The sequence below is a fragment of the Camelus bactrianus genome, chromosome 4, assembly GCF_048773025.1.
Source record: "Camelus bactrianus isolate YW-2024 breed Bactrian camel chromosome 4, ASM4877302v1, whole genome shotgun sequence".
Taxonomy (NCBI): Eukaryota; Metazoa; Chordata; class Mammalia; order Artiodactyla; family Camelidae; genus Camelus; species Camelus bactrianus.
The window spans coordinates 36,122,498-36,140,717 of record NC_133542.1 but is presented as its reverse complement, the minus strand read 5'-3'; the positions used below and the strand labels follow the sequence as shown (position 1 = coordinate 36,140,717).

General features: G+C 38.7%; 1 protein-coding gene across 8 annotated transcripts in view; it reads left to right on the top strand.

Annotated features, from left to right (window-relative positions):
• TRPM3 (transient receptor potential cation channel subfamily M member 3) overlaps positions 1-18,220 on the top strand; it is a 259,670-nt gene that overhangs the window by 30,058 nt on the left and 211,392 nt on the right. For 6 of the 8 annotated variants that reach the window (XR_012506375.1, XR_012506378.1, XR_012506374.1 and 3 more), the window contains exons 4-5: positions 671-842; positions 15,071-15,145. Coding sequence is in view for 3 of the 8 variants with exons in the window: in XM_074361686.1 (XP_074217787.1) it covers positions 671-842; positions 15,071-15,145 (247 nt within the window). In the remaining 5 variants the exon portion in view is untranslated. The remainder of the gene's footprint in view (positions 1-670; positions 843-15,070; positions 15,146-18,220) is intronic. The other 2 variants (XR_012506377.1, XR_012506376.1) reach the window with 1 other exon arrangement.

Genomic DNA, 18,220 nt, shown 5'->3' with positions numbered 1-18,220 from the left:
AGAATTGTTCTGTTTTATGTCATGTAATTCACCATGAAATTAAAATAATGCAACAAAAAAATAAGACGAGATAAACATTTTGGGCCTGATTTATATTTGTCTCATGAGACTTATTTTACATTCAACATTTCCACTTAAGGTGTCTAATAAGAACAGTGTAGATTTTTAAATAACAGACTTTCAAACTGCCAAACGAGCTTGACAGAAAAGATCACCCCCCTCTCCCATCTCCCACCCCTACCATACTCCAGCATTGTGATTGCTCTTCTGTCCCTGTTAGAGTACGGACATGATGGAGAGGAGAGAGAAAGAAACAAAATACCTAAATTTAAAAATTGTTTTGGATTCATCAGCATGTAAAACGGTCAGCTTCAAAAAACAATCATTCACATGCCAGTTTTTGAGAACAGTGAAAACACAAGGTCTACTTTCATTATGAATCCAGAAAATAAATAAATACATAGACCTTTAAGTGTAATCTTAGTTTGAATGGAACATTTACTATAAATCTTAATTCTACCCAAAGTAGTGTTAGGAAGAGGATATAGATTATACTTTTGCTGCACCGAAGAGTTGATTACCTTTCTCTTTTTCCTGTCTGTCTGGTTCTCCTTTTCATATTTCGCTCTCTTTTCTCTGACTTCTGCCCCTTCCTTTTGAAATTCTGCAGGTTGTCCGGCCATATCAGACCATGTCCAATCCCATGAGCAAGCTCACGGTCCTCAACAGCATGCATTCCCACTTCATTCTGGCTGACAATGGGACCACTGGAAAATATGGAGCAGAGGTGAAACTTAGGAGACAACTGGAAAAGCACATTTCACTCCAGAAGATAAACACAAGTAAGTCGATACTGTTCCCACTCGTGCCTCATAGGAAATATGCTGAAAGGGAGTAAACTTGAGCAGATTTCGAACACAGATCATCATTTCTATCAGGCCAGGGGCTTGAATTAGAGGAAGTCAACTAGAGGAGGACAATCAGAGGCATGAGAAATGATTGCACAATTAATGGACTCAAGCTCAGTTATTATGCATGAAAAAATTCAACCCCATATGAGGTTTAGGAATGCAGATAAGCTTCTCTTTCCAGACTTTTCCTCCATCCTCAATAGTCTAAGGAGGAAAGGCACCCTGGAGAATTTTTTTCTATTTATTAAACTATGTTTGGTGGTTAAAAAAAAAAGAGAAAATCAGATTTTGATCTTTACATAGTTCTGGCTGTGCAAAGGCATTTCGATGGAATTGACGTTCTCTCAACTAAAGCATGATGAGTAACCATCTTGCTGAAACTTTAATTCTTTTAATTTTACGTATTATTCATTCATTGTCTCCAGATACACACATATTTAAAAATATGTGTGTATTTATGGGTGCCACACAATACATATCCCATGGTTACACTAAAATTATCTCCTAAGTGTTTATGTGTTCTATGCTTTATTTATTATGTACACATTTAGCTATGAAGAGGTAGCATTATAAAAATAGCAGTGCCCCGCCCAAGTCATTAAATGGCTTGCATTTAATATTATAGAACTATGAAAATAATATACTGTCCCTCCTCACAAAGTAAAATTCGATTTGCTTTCACAAAGTAACACCTGGCTCCATGGCAGGCTCAAGCTTTGTGGTAATTGTATGCTCCATCAGGGGAACTTGGATTTAATTGATTGAGCTTACAAAGCCTGCAGTTCCAAATAACAGAAAATTCTCTTTGGCTATGTAAGTTTTCAGAAGTTCAGTGTCACGTGACTCAACATGTCCAGATGACTTTTCTCATCTCTAGTATTTTCTCTGCATTTGTCCGGATGGATTTTGCTTGCTCTTACCCGCTCTCTCCCAGAACTGGGGTGTCAACCTGTTGGACTACAACTTCTCTTTCCTAGGCTCTCTTTTCTGGTTCCACCTTTTAGGAACTACTACTATTTAAGCAGTCATTTTTCATATCTTCATCTTTTTCACAGAGAGGTCTGGAATAATACATTTGGGTATAGGCCTGAAAGTGTATTAGAAAATTCTCTTCTATCTAAGAATCTTCAACTATCTTTGGAAAGAGAAAACACAGTATTATCCCAGGGTAAACATCTTTTGGGAAAAAAAGAGTAGAAAAGACTAGAAAGTCCATCCAGAAACCAGTGGAGATGAAAAGCAACAAAACCACTATAGCCAATCAGAGATAGGTTTTGTTATACTAGAATTGAACCTTATTACCATATTTGATAGAAAAGGCAAATCTTACATAATTAATAATACCTATGTAGGGTTTTATAGGCTATATAGCATGACTTTTTTTATATACAGCAGTTTAAGAATGAGCCTAAATAGGAATAATCTGAAAACTGAAGATGGTGGGAGGAGGGTAGACAAAGAGGAAATGCAGGGTCAAGTTCAGTGCTTAGTAATGAGACTAAATTTGTCCAGACACACAAAGCATGCCATTGTGCCGGGGTCTTGGTGGCCGCTGCGCAGGATAGTCATTAGTGTGAGGAGGAGAGCTAGGTGCATGGTTGTGTAAGTTACACACTCAGCTAAGGTGGTGCCAGCAGGAGTTAAAACCCAGCATGGCTCTGTTTGTCAAGCCCTGTGCCTTATGGGCTGCTCGAGGAAAGAATACTTTTTTCTAATTGGTTATCTCAGAGAGAGCTCCCTTTTGTAATGTATGTGCCTGGAGGAGCATCTTTCTCCAAAGCTCACAGAGGTGCTGTCTGCGTGGATGGCCCTGCAGGGGAGGCTCAGGAGCTGTGGTCAGACCTCAGTGAGGAGCAGAGCCCAGCAGCACAGAGTCAAAGGGCAGGCCAAGGCTGATGGTCAGGACATCCGGGCTGCTGGAGGAGCCAGGACCCCATGCAGACGCCCCATGCAACTCCTGTGATGTTGGACCCTTGCAAGAATATCAAGGCAGGTGGTGGCAGGCAGGCACGTTGACAAGTGGAGTCCCAGTCAAGGGTCTAGAGTGTCACGTAGGGGATAAGCATAGACCCAGGTCCCCAGGGGCACGAGGTCAGAAAAGCTGGCTTGCAACTCCTGAAATGTTTCCAGTCCACAGACAGGATGAGGCCTCAGATCTAGGATAGAGGCTGAGCCCCTAGGTTGGGTTAAGTGAAAGTAACTGGAACAGGATGAGGGCAGAGAGAGGAAGAGAGTCATTGTAATCATCATGATTTATAAGTAATATTCCTCCTCACTTTGAGGACTCTATTTGAAGCTTAATAGGAATTCACAGGCTCCCATTCAGTACAAATAATTAAATGGGCAGAAGAGGGTTAAAGATGCCCAGAGAAGATTCCTGAGGTCATGGGCCCAAGAATTTGCCACAAGCTCTAGTGAATGATGCCATGAGTCAGCTCTTCTACCAGTTCTATTCTTGAACTCTGTAGTGGGAGGGTGACCAACTTGTCCCAGTTTCCCAGGGACTTTCTTAGATTTCTCATTGAGAGTCTCATGTCCCTGGACCCCTTCATCCCAGGCAAACCAAGATGGTGGGTCACCCTCCAAGTGAGTGACTCATGAGTTACTCTGTTTCTTTTTTTACTGCATTCACCCCACAAGGCAGGGAAGGAGCAGCAAGTTCCTCAGAATTTAAGGAGTGACCCACACTCCAGGAAGTAGAGCAGGACCTTGAGATCTCCATTCAGTGAGCAGCAAAGCAAAGTGCCCACTGAGAACCCAGGAGCCTCTAGCGTAGGACTGACTGAGAAAGAGGGGGAAAAGACTGACTTGGTTAAAATAGAGCACAGCAGGTGTAAGACTATTAACCTTTCATGTAACTCTGCTGTCTAATCTGAACATGATTTTTTTCTCTGTATCATAATTAGCAGCAATGTATATTAAAAATAAGTTTTTATTCTCTAATCATTTGAAAAATCTCATTTACTTTTTCATTTCCTTCTTCAAAAGTTGAAGAAACCTAAAATACAACAGTGGAACTCAATTTCATGAGGCTCCAATTTAGTCTCCTGAAAATTAGACCCTCTACCGCTGTATCACAGGAATACTGCTCACCACCTATTACACTTGGGATGACCCTGGGGAAGTCTGAATACACTCATTAAAGTTCCTCCTCAGCACTTTGGGGTGACCTGCATACCATAGTAATCTTTCCACAAGTCTTTTTTCTTGCATAAATGACATAAACTTCTGAAGAATATTTTCCTTTATTGAGCAAATCCTACTCAGGAGACCTTTAAGCCCTCTCTCATCAACATGCCAGTTACTAATAATGACATATTACAGGCACCAGCACATCGGACTTTTCTCAGCATTCTGGCATCCCTTATCTCATCTCTCCCCACCCTCCACTCATTCCTGCTGTCAGCAGTCCTCCTGGAAGTATTGTCATTGATTGCTGAAGAACTTCTCTGTTTGTTAAGCAGAATCCTTTCAGACATGAGTGATTACCTGCTTAGGAGCACTCTTCCACCTGTGATTTTCTAAACCTCAAATTGAACGTGAAAAGCCTCAAACAATCCCCACCATGTCTTTAGTAAACAAATATTTCTTGAACTTCTATTATGTACTAGTCATAGTTAAGGTTTAGAAAAGTAGCAGTAGACAATTCATTGAGCTTAAGTCAAGAGGGGCAAATGGAGAAATAAGTAAGTAAGTAAATGGGTAAATACATGATGTCTGGTAATAAAAGAGCTGTTAAGAAAAATAAAGCAGAGGGAGGCGTGTGTGTGTGTCGTGGGTATGTGTTTCTACATGCACGCACACATGTGTGTTATGAGGATGGCTTAGATTAGATGGGCTGGAGTGGCCTCTTTGAGGATGTGATGTGTAAGCAGAGACCCAAATGAAGTAAGAGCCACCACTGGAAAGGGGTTCTGGGGAGTGTGAGCAGGAACAAAGGCTCTGGTATTTGATGAAGATCATGATCTTTGTAAAGAGTTGGATTTTACTGCAACAGAGTTTTGATCTGGCAAGGTACAGGATCTCCCTAATGGATTAAAACATCGCTCTGCTGTTGTGTGCAGAGATCAGACCGAGGTAGGGGGCAAGATTAAAAGCAGGGAGATGTTTCAATAGGCTAGTGCTGAAATGTAGGTGAGAGATGACAGTGTTTTTGAATAAGGATGTCAGCATTAGAGGTAGTAAAAAGTGGTTATATTCAAATATATATATTTTTTTCTTAATCTTTTTTAATGTGGTAAAATATACATAACATAAAATTTACCATTTTAGCCATTTTTAAGTGTACAGTTCAGTGTCCTGAAGTACATTTACACTGTAGGGTAATCATCACCACTCTCCATCCCCAGAACTTTGCATCACTCCAAACCAAAACTCTCTACCCATTAAACACTAACTCCCCTTTACTCCTTTCCTCCAGCCCCTGATAAGCCCCATCTAACTTTATGTCTTTATCAACTTGCCTCTTCTTAGTACCTCATGTAAGTGGAATCATACAATATTGGTCCTAAGATATATTTTGAAGGTAGAGCTCAAGAGGGCTTGCTAATGAATTGGGCATTCAGGGCAAGGAACAGACACATCAAGGATGCTGCACAGTCATCCTTACAGACACCAGTGTGTTCTTAAAGGAAGGGGGCTAGTGGGAGCTCCTAGGGAGTAAGGAGTAAATTTTTACACAAAGAGAAAGGAACTGAGGGCTAATCTTGAGGGGATTGGAATAAAGTCCTTGAGAGGGAGGGAGTTGATGAGGTTCAGTACATAAAGGGAGAACATGCCTTAGGAGAACAGAGGGAGTGCCCTCCTGTATAGTGGGAGGTAGAGCAGAGTACATGGGTGCAGCAGGAGCCAGAAAACTCTTACTCTTTCAATACTGTTGTAAATATATTCTAAACAGTAATTGTTCCTCCTGTCTGAGTAAAGAGTGAAAGGGAGAAAATTTAATATTTCTTTGGGGAGTCAAGCTGTTCTAGTGTCTTGGAGCAATCATTTGAATGCTACCTAGATTTGCTGAGAACTCTCTTTGGTGGAGGTGTTTGAATTCAGGCTAAATGTGAATTGACCCAGAATATATCTTACAAGTTTAGATTTGGGCCAATATCAGATTTTCTTCTTATAATTTATCATTTTCTTTAAAAAGGAGAGTGGAGGAAAGGAACAGAAATGTAGTTCTCTTGGGGCTCTATTTGATTAAAGTGTTACTCTTTAGTGTTTGAATTTTATTTTAGGTTTGGCTGAATGCAAAGTTTTATTCAAATTATATTTCTAATTATATTGTGAACATCAACTTTGGTTGTAGGCAATTTCATTATGAGGCGAGAATTTTCTTTGTCATCTTCATACAATAAAGTGAAATCTACATCTGACCAAATCCAGTCTAAGGGACTATGTCCCATGGAGTCTTTATAGATACACAAGTTTGGAGTACTAATTAATGGGGACGTCTGGGTAGGTTTAGATTTGTGTAACCAGCGATTTTACTATTATCAGGGTTTGCTTGGAAGAGGATTTGATGGTCTGCACTTTCTTTGCCCCAGAGTAACAACTGACATTTGAACGTAGCCTCATCTAATGAAGCCACCAAGAATACTTTTCTCTAAAGTCGCAGGTTAAAATGGGCTTGGCAGTTCTAAGTAAACAAGTAGCAGAAATGATCGCAGAATTCATAAAACACAATCAAATTTGGTATTGGAGGATATTGCTATTTAGAGTTCTCTGGGTGGGAGGGGGGAAACCCAGATGTTTTATTATGCAGTCCCTAAGCCAGCACACCTATTCATATGACTGTGTGCATACTCACACAAACTATCAAAAATAATAATAATTATGTCTCCTAGTCGCACAGAATGTTATCCCTGAAAAGTTATTCTTTATTGTAGGAATAGACATTTCCCCTTTCCACTGAGTTATTTGGTACATGAGCCCTGTGAACAGGCTAATGCACAGAGTGATGATTCATTGCAGGTAAAGTCATACTAGTTCTAAGAGATTTTATTTTAAAACGATCATCTCTGTGAGTTGATAGTCATCAATTTAAAGCATTTTGTTTCAATGAAATCTCCATAATCAGGAAAAGTACTCATAACTGTATCATTTATATCCTAGTTCCTTTACCACCATTTTTTGGTGATAAATCTTAGACACGGCTATGGCAGTTTTCAACTAGGGTGACGCTCCCTTCTAGAGGAGACATTTTAAAGTATCAGGGGGGTTGGTTGACACAATTTCTACTTCTCTGGAATGGCATGAGAGAGGAGGCAGGAATGTGACTATTCTACCTTGTGCAGGACAGTTTCACATGAAGACTTGCCTGGACCAAATGCCAGTCACATCCCTTAGGAAACACTACTTCGAGTATGTTTTTTTGATTTTCTTTTTTTAATTCAAATCTTTCCAATAGCCCACACCTGATTTGGCAGGGCCATAACCTTCCAAGATACTCTGTCCTTATTTAAAGACGTAGAAGCGGCAGCAGTAGTGGGCCAGCACTGAGATTTAAAATATCTAACAACCTGTGAAGACTTTAGTATCCTCAGTCAACAGCATAGGATGGATGTCAGCCGTGGCAAGTCCTTCAGATCCTAAATCACTTGCTCTTGGAAAGTTCTTCCTCATATCCAATTTCATTTGTTCTGAATCTGTTCTCTTCTGGGTGAGGAACAAAGTCATCATCTGTGGTTAGAGCTCCCAGTGTATTTGAAAACTGTAAATGGGCTTGATTGACCTTTCTGCCATCATGGCTCTAAGGAAGCTACTTTTCATTTGAAGAGACACACCGACCTGCTTAACAGGCAGAACTGACTCAAGAAGTAAATCAGATCAGAATATCTAGTTCAGCAGCACCTGCTCTTATCACCACTTCTTTGTATGTTTCAGCCTCAGTGACTCCAGAAATGTGCTCAATGCTGGGGAGCTCTCCTGTCAGAGTCTTTTATGCTCAGAGAAATCCTCCAGTCCACAGTTATTAGCTGACTTGGGGGTAGAGGCAGAGGCCCGAAATATGGTTGCTCTACCTGTAAGCCCCTGGAGAGCCTACTCACTAGAATTCATTGCGCAGGGAATATTTTAATAAACCAAGGTTCCAGGAGAATAAAGAGTTCAAAATTGAATACAAAGAGACCTCTAATTTTTCATCTGTAAATTACTGAGACTTATTTTGGAAATAAGGAAGTAGGCAGTAATATAAATCTTGAGTGAATGAATAAATTCATGACATAAAATACCATAAAGCAGTGTTTTTTAAAAATTTACATTTCATTTCTGGTTTGTGCCTCTCATTTCCCTGGACTGTAATAGACCCCTTATACATATTAGTATTTTTCTATTGTTAAATTATGAAGCCAACTTACCCTAGAAATTGACATAGATTAACTAAGGAGTACTATTGTCATCCTTACTATTAAATCCTTACTATTTATCAACAAATTTTCTCTGACTCCAAAACTAATGTTAATGGTATGCACAGTAAGTGCCCAATAAAGAGTTGTTGATTTGGCATGAAAGAAATTTAAGTGATTTGTTATTATAAGAAATGTGTGCATTTACAATTCCAAAAAAAATCCAAAAATATTTTAGCAACAGCAGACTTATTGAAATAAGCAGATAGCTTCCTGGGAGACTGTTTTAAAGGATTGTAATCATTTATATATAAATAAATCATATATCATAAATATTACATGTACTATTTATTTTGGTTCTTACTATGATTGTTAAGTAAGTCTCATTACTATATCATAAATACTACAGGTATTATTTATTTTTATTCTTATTATGATTAAGTAAGTCTCATTTCTTGATATTTATACCAAATATAAAGAGGCCAAGCCTGAGTGTCAACAATAGCACAGAGAGGGAGGCAGATGGCAGAGGAAAGGTCTAAGGTATGAGTTACATGAGCATTTTGTTTCCTTGGAGAATTTTCCATTTTGGAGTAAGTTAGATATCCAAACAGTAAGAGGTTAAAGTTGGCATGAGACCATGGGGTTCCTTGCCCATGGCTGACACTGCAAACCTAGCATGACACTTTTCCCACTGAGTCTTGGTACAGCTTAGAACCATTTTGCATCCATTAAGATGCAGATTCTGCTACTGTAGCAATGACTCAAAACGATGGATGCCTAAATGAGGTAGGAGTTTATTCCTTACTCATATGTTATTCTGAACATGAGTCCAGATCTGATGTGGTAGTCTCACAGTCTTGAGGACTCAGTCCTTCTTCTTTCTTTTGCTGTGCCCACCCCTGTTTTCATGGTCCATGGGAGCTCACCATCACATCTACCTTCTGGCCAGAAGGAATCAGGAAAAAGAAGCAGGGGAGAACCATAAGCCTTCCCTTTATAGGCACACTAAGGAAGTCACATACAGTATTTTGGCTCATATCCTGCGAGTCAAGATTTGGTCACATGTTCACTCTTAGCAAAAAGGGGATTTAAAAATCTAATCTTTATCCTGGGCAAAGAGCTAAAATTCTACCACTATGAAGGAAGAGAGGAATGGATATTAGGGCACAGCTAGCAGTTTTTTTTGCCATACCTTTTCAGCATAACATTCCAGATGGTTATTAAGAATTAACTGGAGTTGGCTGGACTGGGGGAAGGTGAATAGCTCTGTGGTAGAGCACATGCACGAGGTCCTGGATTCAATCTCCAGTACCTCCATTTAAAAAAAAAAAAGAACCAGCAGGAATTGACATAAGATAAAACATATCTGCTGTTCATAAATAAGATACACCTATACCTTCCAGTATGTTCGTTGGGGAGCGTTATTCGTAAATAACTCCTGTAGCATATGCTTCATATCTTGCCCTTTCACTTTTCACCTGTGAGTTACTTGGTGCTATGTAATTGACAAGTCTGGCATCGGCTCTGGAAATTGTAATTTCCCCTTGAAATTGGATTGAGACAAGCTGTCTAAATTTATGTAGGTTATTTTAGACAATCCTGGTTTAGTAGGTCATCTCAAACAGATCCTCTTAGCTAGCCTCAAAGTAATTACATATGCTGTGCTGTGCATAATTTATGTGCATTCCATAGGGGATCCTTAGCTACGTATTTTGTTGCACATCATTTGGTAACATTTTAAATCCCTAAATATTAAAAATAAATAGCACAGATTCTGTGTTTCTATGACATTATGCTCTTGATATTAATGTTTCAAAGAATAATCTTGGAGAATTCTCATGTGACCCACACATGACTGTAATCTTGGCAGCAGGCAACAGAATGGATACTGGTCACCTCTCAAGTACTTCCTGAGAAGGAAAGGTTATAATGGGGCCTTGGCCTTGTTGGGGGAAAAAGGACAAGAGACCTGTCTCAGGGGCTAAGAGCAGTTCATCCTCTTACTCTGTTGAGGAAATGTTTGAGGAGACCTGACAAGCAGATGAAGTTGTAAGGGCTGTAAAGCCTTCTTATACCAGTTATCCAGTTGGACATTCCTACATTTTAATAACCCCTAAATGATAACTGATAATTTGGCTAAATACAGCTGAAGGGCTCTCAAAATCTTCTGAATACCAGCGAATATATAATTGAAAGTATTTGCTGACACTGACAGTTATAAAAAGATTGATAGAACTTCTCTCTTAGTAAGTGGTGAATTCACCTTGTTTCATTCACCTTGTTTTAGAGACTGAAATACATGTATCATTATTGATCCACCCTAGTTAGTTTTCTTTTGGTTTTTAGCTCATGCTATTCAATAAAACCTAAAAGTTAGAGTTAAAGACAGTTGGGGTTTCCTTTCTATTTTATAAAGTGAACCAAGCCTAGGAGGACCTATTGCCATTACAGATTTAATGAAACCACAGGCAAGCGCTTTGAAAACAGACCTCGCCTTTCCTCTCTGGATGCTCTTTGTGTAGAATAGTTTCTTGGCCTTGTTTCTGCCTTGCTGAGTATCTTTTCCCCTTGTCTTTTTATAATCCCAAATTCTGAGCTATGGTGACTTTTCCTTTCACACAAACTAAGTCTCTGTAGAAGATGAATCCAATGTTTAGAAACCTCATTAGCAAATAATATAAACAAATGGCAAAGCAAAGAAAATATTTGCAACTAGGACAAAGGGCTCATTTCTATAATAAGCAAAGGGCATCCACAAATTCAAAAGAAAAGTCCTGCAAGAAAATGGGCAAAGTGTATCAACAGGAATATCACAGGGAAGAAAATACAAATGCTCAACCTCATTGAAAATTAAAGAAATAAAAGCTAAGACAACAATGAAATGTTTTTTAACCTCTCAGACTGACAAAAAAATAAGTTAAAAAATATCTGGCATCACTAAGTGTAAATGGAAATAGATACTGGCGGGTGTGCAGATATGGGCAACCTTATTTGGAATATAACTTGTCTACACCTATTAAATTTTAAATGTGTGCCCTTTGGCCCTGTAATTTTACTTCTAGGAATTTATTTTATGCATATTTATTGCAATATTATTTACAATAATAAAAATGGAAATAATTCAAAGATTCATCAGCAAGTGGCTAATTAAATTCTATGCAAACATACAGTGAAATACTCTGAAGTTATTATGAATAATACAATAGCTGTTTTGGCTCATATGGAAAGATACCAATAGTAATTTTTATGTTATTTTCTTGGGTCAAAGCCTACTGTACAAGAGTACAACTGTATGTTTATGATCACATTTATGTTTTTAAAAAATTATGTATGTATGCTTATACAACATATGAAAGGACAGGTAAACAATGATTAGTTATAGCTTCTAGGGAGTAGGACTTGAGGTGGGGGAGGTAAGGTGAGAACTGACAGTTTCCACCTAATACCTTTTAAAAAGCTATCAATGTTATTTCTTTTTTAACAATGACCAAATACAGCTTTTATCAAAGGAAGGGAAAGAGGGAGGGAGATGGAGGAAGAAAGAAAACCGGAAGTAGTCAGAACTCCCTGTGTTGGAGCAGGCTCACACACAGCTCATTCAACAGCTGTTTCATGTTGAATAGTGTCTGTAATGCTCACACTGGGAAAAAAAAAAGATCCCCACTATATTCTTGACTCTACTGTACTCTTAAAATACTTTGTATGGAGCCAAAATACATGTCACAAGGTCTTTAGCTTTTCAAAATGTGGCAAAAATGAGAATTCAAAATATCTGTTATTTAAAATAAATAGTGATGTCTCTCTCCATCGTACTTCCCCTTGACAGTTCCTCTGTTACTCCGCAAGTATTTGCTTGTGTACCTACCATGGACAAGCTCTATTGCACGATAAATAAGACACAGTTGTGGACTTAATGCACTTAGAGTTTTACAAATAAGTTAACAATCACTAACAATTGAGTTCTGTTCTAAAAACATTACAAGAAATAACTGATTTAATCCCTACAACAACCCTATGAAGTGAGTGCCATTATTATTCCCCTTGGCCAAAAAGAAAACTGAGGCACAAAGAGGTCAAGTAGTAGCCCCCAAGGTCAGACTGCTAATAAGTGGCAGACCCAAGAAGCCTGCCTGCGTCCATGCCTCGACCACTGCTCCACTGCCTCTCACTATGCAAAGGGCCGCATTATACTGCAGTGAGTGTTAAATGCCCTTTAATGAGATGAAGTACAACAGGAATTCAGACAGAAAGCATTTCTGGATGGCATGTTCACAGGGGTGTGTGGCCCAGGTATTCTCAGGAGGATTTTGATAACTGGAATATGGGCAATGGATTGCAAGCCATGCAGGTGAAAGCTTTTGATATTTAGACATTTAGTGCACAGCATGTGGTCTAATTACATTTATTTGACTTTCATTAAATTATTCATCCTAATCTGCATAAGCAGAATTTCCACTGCAAATATAAATAAGGTCTACATTAAACTAGGGTTAGTTTTTTAGGAAACACAATCATCAAAATCATAAGGAAAATATATATATATTTCAGTTTCCCTTTTATTGATGCTTCATCACCCTATTGTGATGTGCAGGTAAAATATAGTGCAGTATGAAAAATGGGACATTATTATGTACATGGAGATATAGATACATATATGGGGCAGCAGCAGCTATTCATACTCAAAGGGTTCTATGTATCTATAAGTATATATTATCATATGTGTTATATATATGTATATATATAAATATATTTCATGTAGTTCACTGCCTTTATTTTCCAGATAGGAAAGCCCACTTGGAAAAGGTCAATAAAGTGTCCTGCCTAAATTCATACAGTGAATTAACTGATGCAGCTTTTACCTAAACTCAGGACTCTAAACGCTTATTCTGCTGGTCTTTGCTCAGCATTGTCACTACCTTATATTGGGAGGTACTTTTCTAATTCTATGTGACACAGCACCAGAGGAACTCAAATAAGAAAAGGTTCTACATGCACCCGAGCAGGGAGTAAAAGCAGGGCCTTTAGAGTAACAGCCTCATTTGCTGCAAAAGCCTTAGCCCTTTATTCTTCCATTTTCCCCTTGAGGCCGTTTTCTCCACTGCATCCTGAAGGGTGAACAAGGAAGTATTGAGACAGTTGAGATAACAATTAACAGATGCCGGATTTTCAGACATTTCCATTTTTAACCATCAACAAATCTGCTACAGATCTGGTTAATCTGCACTAAAATGTCATTTAACTTTTGTTCATTAGGGTTTGGAAACTAGGGATGGGGGTAGAAATAAACTAAAAATACCTGTGTGCTACTCACTCTGCAGGAAAAATGTAGCTAAGCCAAGTTTGTACTTGATTCCTTGAACAAGTGCTTCTGTGCTAAATTTCCAGGAGGGTTTGTGTTATCGACTCTTTGAGGTTTTGCTCATAGGATTTAGCAAGCGGTCTAATTGTTGCACACAGCGGTAGAGCGGCCTGGAGAGGTGTGTGCTCCCATGCTGAATTTAAGTTCCCAGGAATGTGCTAATCAGTAACTTTCCAGAAAACATACAGTAGTTCCTGTTGCCTTGTTATTTTCCAAACTATTGAGAATCCAGAAGACCCAACCCTTCTATTTTTGTGCTTCTAGGGATATTGCTTTGTGTTTTCCCAAGTGAGTACATTCTTACTTAAAGGCAGCTCTGCCAAGTTATGAGCACTGAAAATTACCAAGTGATATTCTGTGAAGAGTGGGGTGAGATGCTGCATTGCCTCTCAACCAGCTACCTCCTGACCAATGAACAATCAACAACTGCCGCAAGTTGTGGCTGCTCTAGAAGTCTGGCTTGATCCTAGAGAAATAGGGCTGGAAGACATAACCTGAGAATGTAGGACCCTCCGTAAATGCTGTTTTAGGAATTCAGACAGAAAGGGAAGGAGCAAAAAAAGGCAGAAACAGATTCTCCTGAAGCCTAGATTTGAAGTAAGATCCTGCCTAAGTCAGCTAAAACTAGCTTGTTAATAAGTTAACAACTCCAGAGACATAACTTACCATTAAATTTATCTCCCAGTTTGGGCTAGAATAGCCAAATTGGTAGGAAATCTATTATAATGAAATGGCTTTGATGACTTTTGAAAGATAGAACAATAGATTAATAGATAGATATGATATGATAGAGATGTGATATATATGACTATCTATCTATGTACTTCGTCATTTTCTTGACTGATGAGAGAAGAGAAGGAAATGTGGGAATCGCTTCAGTATTAGGTATGTTGAGTGACACATTGGCATTGGTTTCAAGACCCCTTTAAAAAGAAAAGAAGTTAGTACATTAGCCTCTGGAAAAGTATTTCTTTTAGGTCAAAAGTAGCTAATCATGTGAGAATAAGGTACATATCTCTAGAAATCAGAAAAATGTTTTTAAAAGGAGAAAGGAAGGATTCCAGGTCTTAGTCTGGGAAGACATAACTATAATTAGTATAGCAACAATAAACATTTCTTGAGGATTTATGAAATGCCAAGCCTTGTTACAAACATTGAACAGGGATTCACTTATCTAACCCCTTAACCACTATAGCAGTTGTCTAGGCTGAAACAGAATAATGAAGGATACTTCTTATAGCAAAGAGGATGTTTACTTTAAGGACCTGTTTGACTAAAGGAGCAATGAAACAAGGTATAGCTGGTAGAGAGGGCTGTTTGATGCTTTGCGTAAATCTGAATATGCAACTTGGGTTGCCACCACACATGTAAATTTGTAAATTGGGTAATCGGTCTTCTTTAATAAAATGTGTATCTGACCATTGGGTTGTAGAAATTTCAAAGATTTTATTTTTTGACAGGATGCCTGCCGTTTTTCTCTCTTGACTCCCGCTTGTTTTATTCATTTTGGGGTAGTTGCCAATTAGACCCAATTGGTAAGTATAATTAATAGACAACATGAATTTCCTTTTAAACCCCAACCAAGAAAATTAACCATAGAAATATTCATTTCCTTTACAAATTCCTAACACTATCCCTCCTATGACTGCTGTTTATCTCTATCTCTTCTAAGACATCCAACCACAACAGAGGTTAGTTACTCCCTATTATTTATCATCCTAATAATACCATGTAATACAGAGAAGAGAGAAATGCACATTTATTGAGGTCCTAGTATGTTCCAGGCACTGTACTAGCATTTTCATATATACTATCTCTTTTAATAGTCATAAAAACCCTTCAAAGTAGGAATTATTATCTTCCTTCTTTATAGTTGACAAAATGGTACCTCAGAGTAGTTAAGCTCTGGTTTTACAGCCAGTTAGTGGCACAGCCAGATACAAACCTCGGCTGATGTGACTCCAAAACCCTGGCTCTTTTCTCCCCACATAAGGAAGCATTATTTCATTCAAAAAATACTCCCCTAAAATTCTGTTACCTTAGAGGACTTGAGGGTCATTATTTCATTCAACAACTGTTTAAACACAGACTCTTTGCCTGAACCCTGGTTCAGCTGGGATTAATCATCAGCAGAATTTTGGGGGGAAGACAGTAGTTAGCAGTAAGATGGTGGAGGAATTCACAGGAACAACATGAGGAAGAAGTAGGACAGGGTGATAGCATGGCGGTAGGGGTGAAGACAAACAGAGGCGCTCCTGATCGTGTACCCATGGCTACAGTCTTTCTTCATGTGACTCGTGGACTTCCCTTTGTCATCCTATGCCTGAGAATATATGAAGGAGGCTGGGAAGGCAAAGGGACGTTCAATTGTCATCACTGGCATCTTTTTTGATCATTGCACCATCATCCAGTGCATTGGGGTAACCATGACATGAAATTTCCCATCATTGAGCTCATAACTCTTCCATGAGATAAGTAACAACTCTGTTAGTTGAAGGTTATAGACAAACTTCATCCAGGGACCCCTGAAGTAGGAAGCAGCAAATTTATAACCTCATAGGCTGACAGCCCTCTGTTCAAATTGTGTTACTTGAAAAAGATGTTAAACTTCCTCTAGGCAGGTTATATGTGTATCAGGAACATCTCATTGTTTTCTTTGGATGCTCTAACCTGTTTAGCCCAATTATTCAAACTTTTTACTACTGATAGACTCAGCTAATCAAATAGAAGACCATCCAAAATACAAATACCAAATTCATGATCAGTTAATTTTGGACTGTGTTGACTTGCCATTTTTCACATGCCCTCAACTGAACATGTTGTTCAGCATTTTCTCTGCCTTTTAAAGAATAGATTGTATGAAAAACAGTTACAGTTTAAACATCTGCCCTCTTTTCAACTTATGAAATGACTTGACACAAGTTGGCTGTGACCCTGAACTCTGTCATGCTTGTTAATGAAAAGGCACTTCATCAATCAAGACAATAATGGAGTCAAAAAAATAATATTGGGGGAATAGAACAAATTTTAGTGAAACCGTCTTGGTATTTGCCTGTCTTATTTATCTGACTTATTTTCCAATTCAAGCTAGGAGCTCTGTCTTTTTTAGAAAAGAGCCCATTCCACGTCAGAGCTATCTGTTCAGGGAGTGGGACAGTTCCTGTAAACAAAGGAATATGAATGGGGAACATCCACCTTTCTGATGAGATCTCTTAGGTCCTTTTACGTGTAGGGAGGAACGCTGGGTTGCAAATGCTTGACTGGCATTTTAGTCTCCAAGTCAGCAAACTTTACTGTTGCTGGTCAGAACTAATAGGTTCCTCTCATGATAGCATAATCTTTTTTTTTAATTGAAATATAGTTGATTTACAGTGTTGCATTAGTTTCTGGTGATAAACCTTCTTGATGGGACTCAGCCTCTTCTTTGTTTCACTGCTAATCTGAAGACCTCCCATATCTTCTCATCTGTTGTTTTTCTAGCTTTCCCCTCCTTTCATAATGCCTGTGGATCTTATGTTCCACCCATTGTAAGCTACTTGCGATTTCCCATAATGACATACCCCACTGGATGTGTTTGTGTCCTGTTTTAACATTTGCTGAAATTCCGACCTCTCCTAACTCTACTCTTTGGCAAAAACCTACACTTCAGATCTCAGCTTGAAAATCTTCTCTTGTAAAAAAATCCTGTCAGAAACCACACACACCATGATCCTGTTAGACTCAGTTATTCCTCACATAGCCCACGTTTCTACAACACTCTGTATAAACCAGTGTCGTCACGCTGTCTCTTTGGTAGCGTGCTTGTCTATCTGCCTCCCTGCACCGTGTCCCCTGCACCTGTAGATTGTGAGCTCCCTGGGAGCAGAGCCTGAGTCATATTCACTGGTGTTATCCTGCAAACCTAGCAAAGTGCCTGGCACATGCAGATGGGTAGGTGCTCAATAAATTTTTGTTGTAAACATCAGTATTTGGTTTTCTGGCCTTATTTTTAACTCTTGTGTCCAGCCTGACATAAAAATGCAATAGAAGAGTTTAGATACTAAAAGCTATACAGAAAGGACGCATAATAAAGCAGTAATACATGGACAGAGTCAAGGAGAATAAAGGTGAACATGCACAGGCAAAGACTATCATGCATACTTCCAACTGTCATAGGCATAAAAGCATTTATTCTGGAAATTTGACTGCGTTTCTGTTGAATCATGCTTGTTATTAAATCATTTCCATCTTGTGGATATAGAGAATCTAACGATATACATTTTTTGTAGCAGCCTATGCCATCATGGCTTCATTATTTCTGTTTGCACAGAAAAAGGAATAAGCATTGACTTTTCCCCACTTACCTAAAGTGATAATTGCCTGTGGCCACTTTTCGGTCTAGATTAGGATCAACCATTCAGTAGAAATGCATAGCTAACTTTAGAAAGTTTAGACAAACATAAAATAGATGGGAAAACCTGTGCTGACTGAGTACTTTTCTGCCATAATCAACAATTTTACGGTGGGATATATTTAGAGAAGATAAGGTATCTTATTCTCTAGGGGTCTTTAAAAAAAAAAGTGGGCTAAGGGTTTAATTCATTAGAGATGAGTAAGGCCAGGGAATTTGG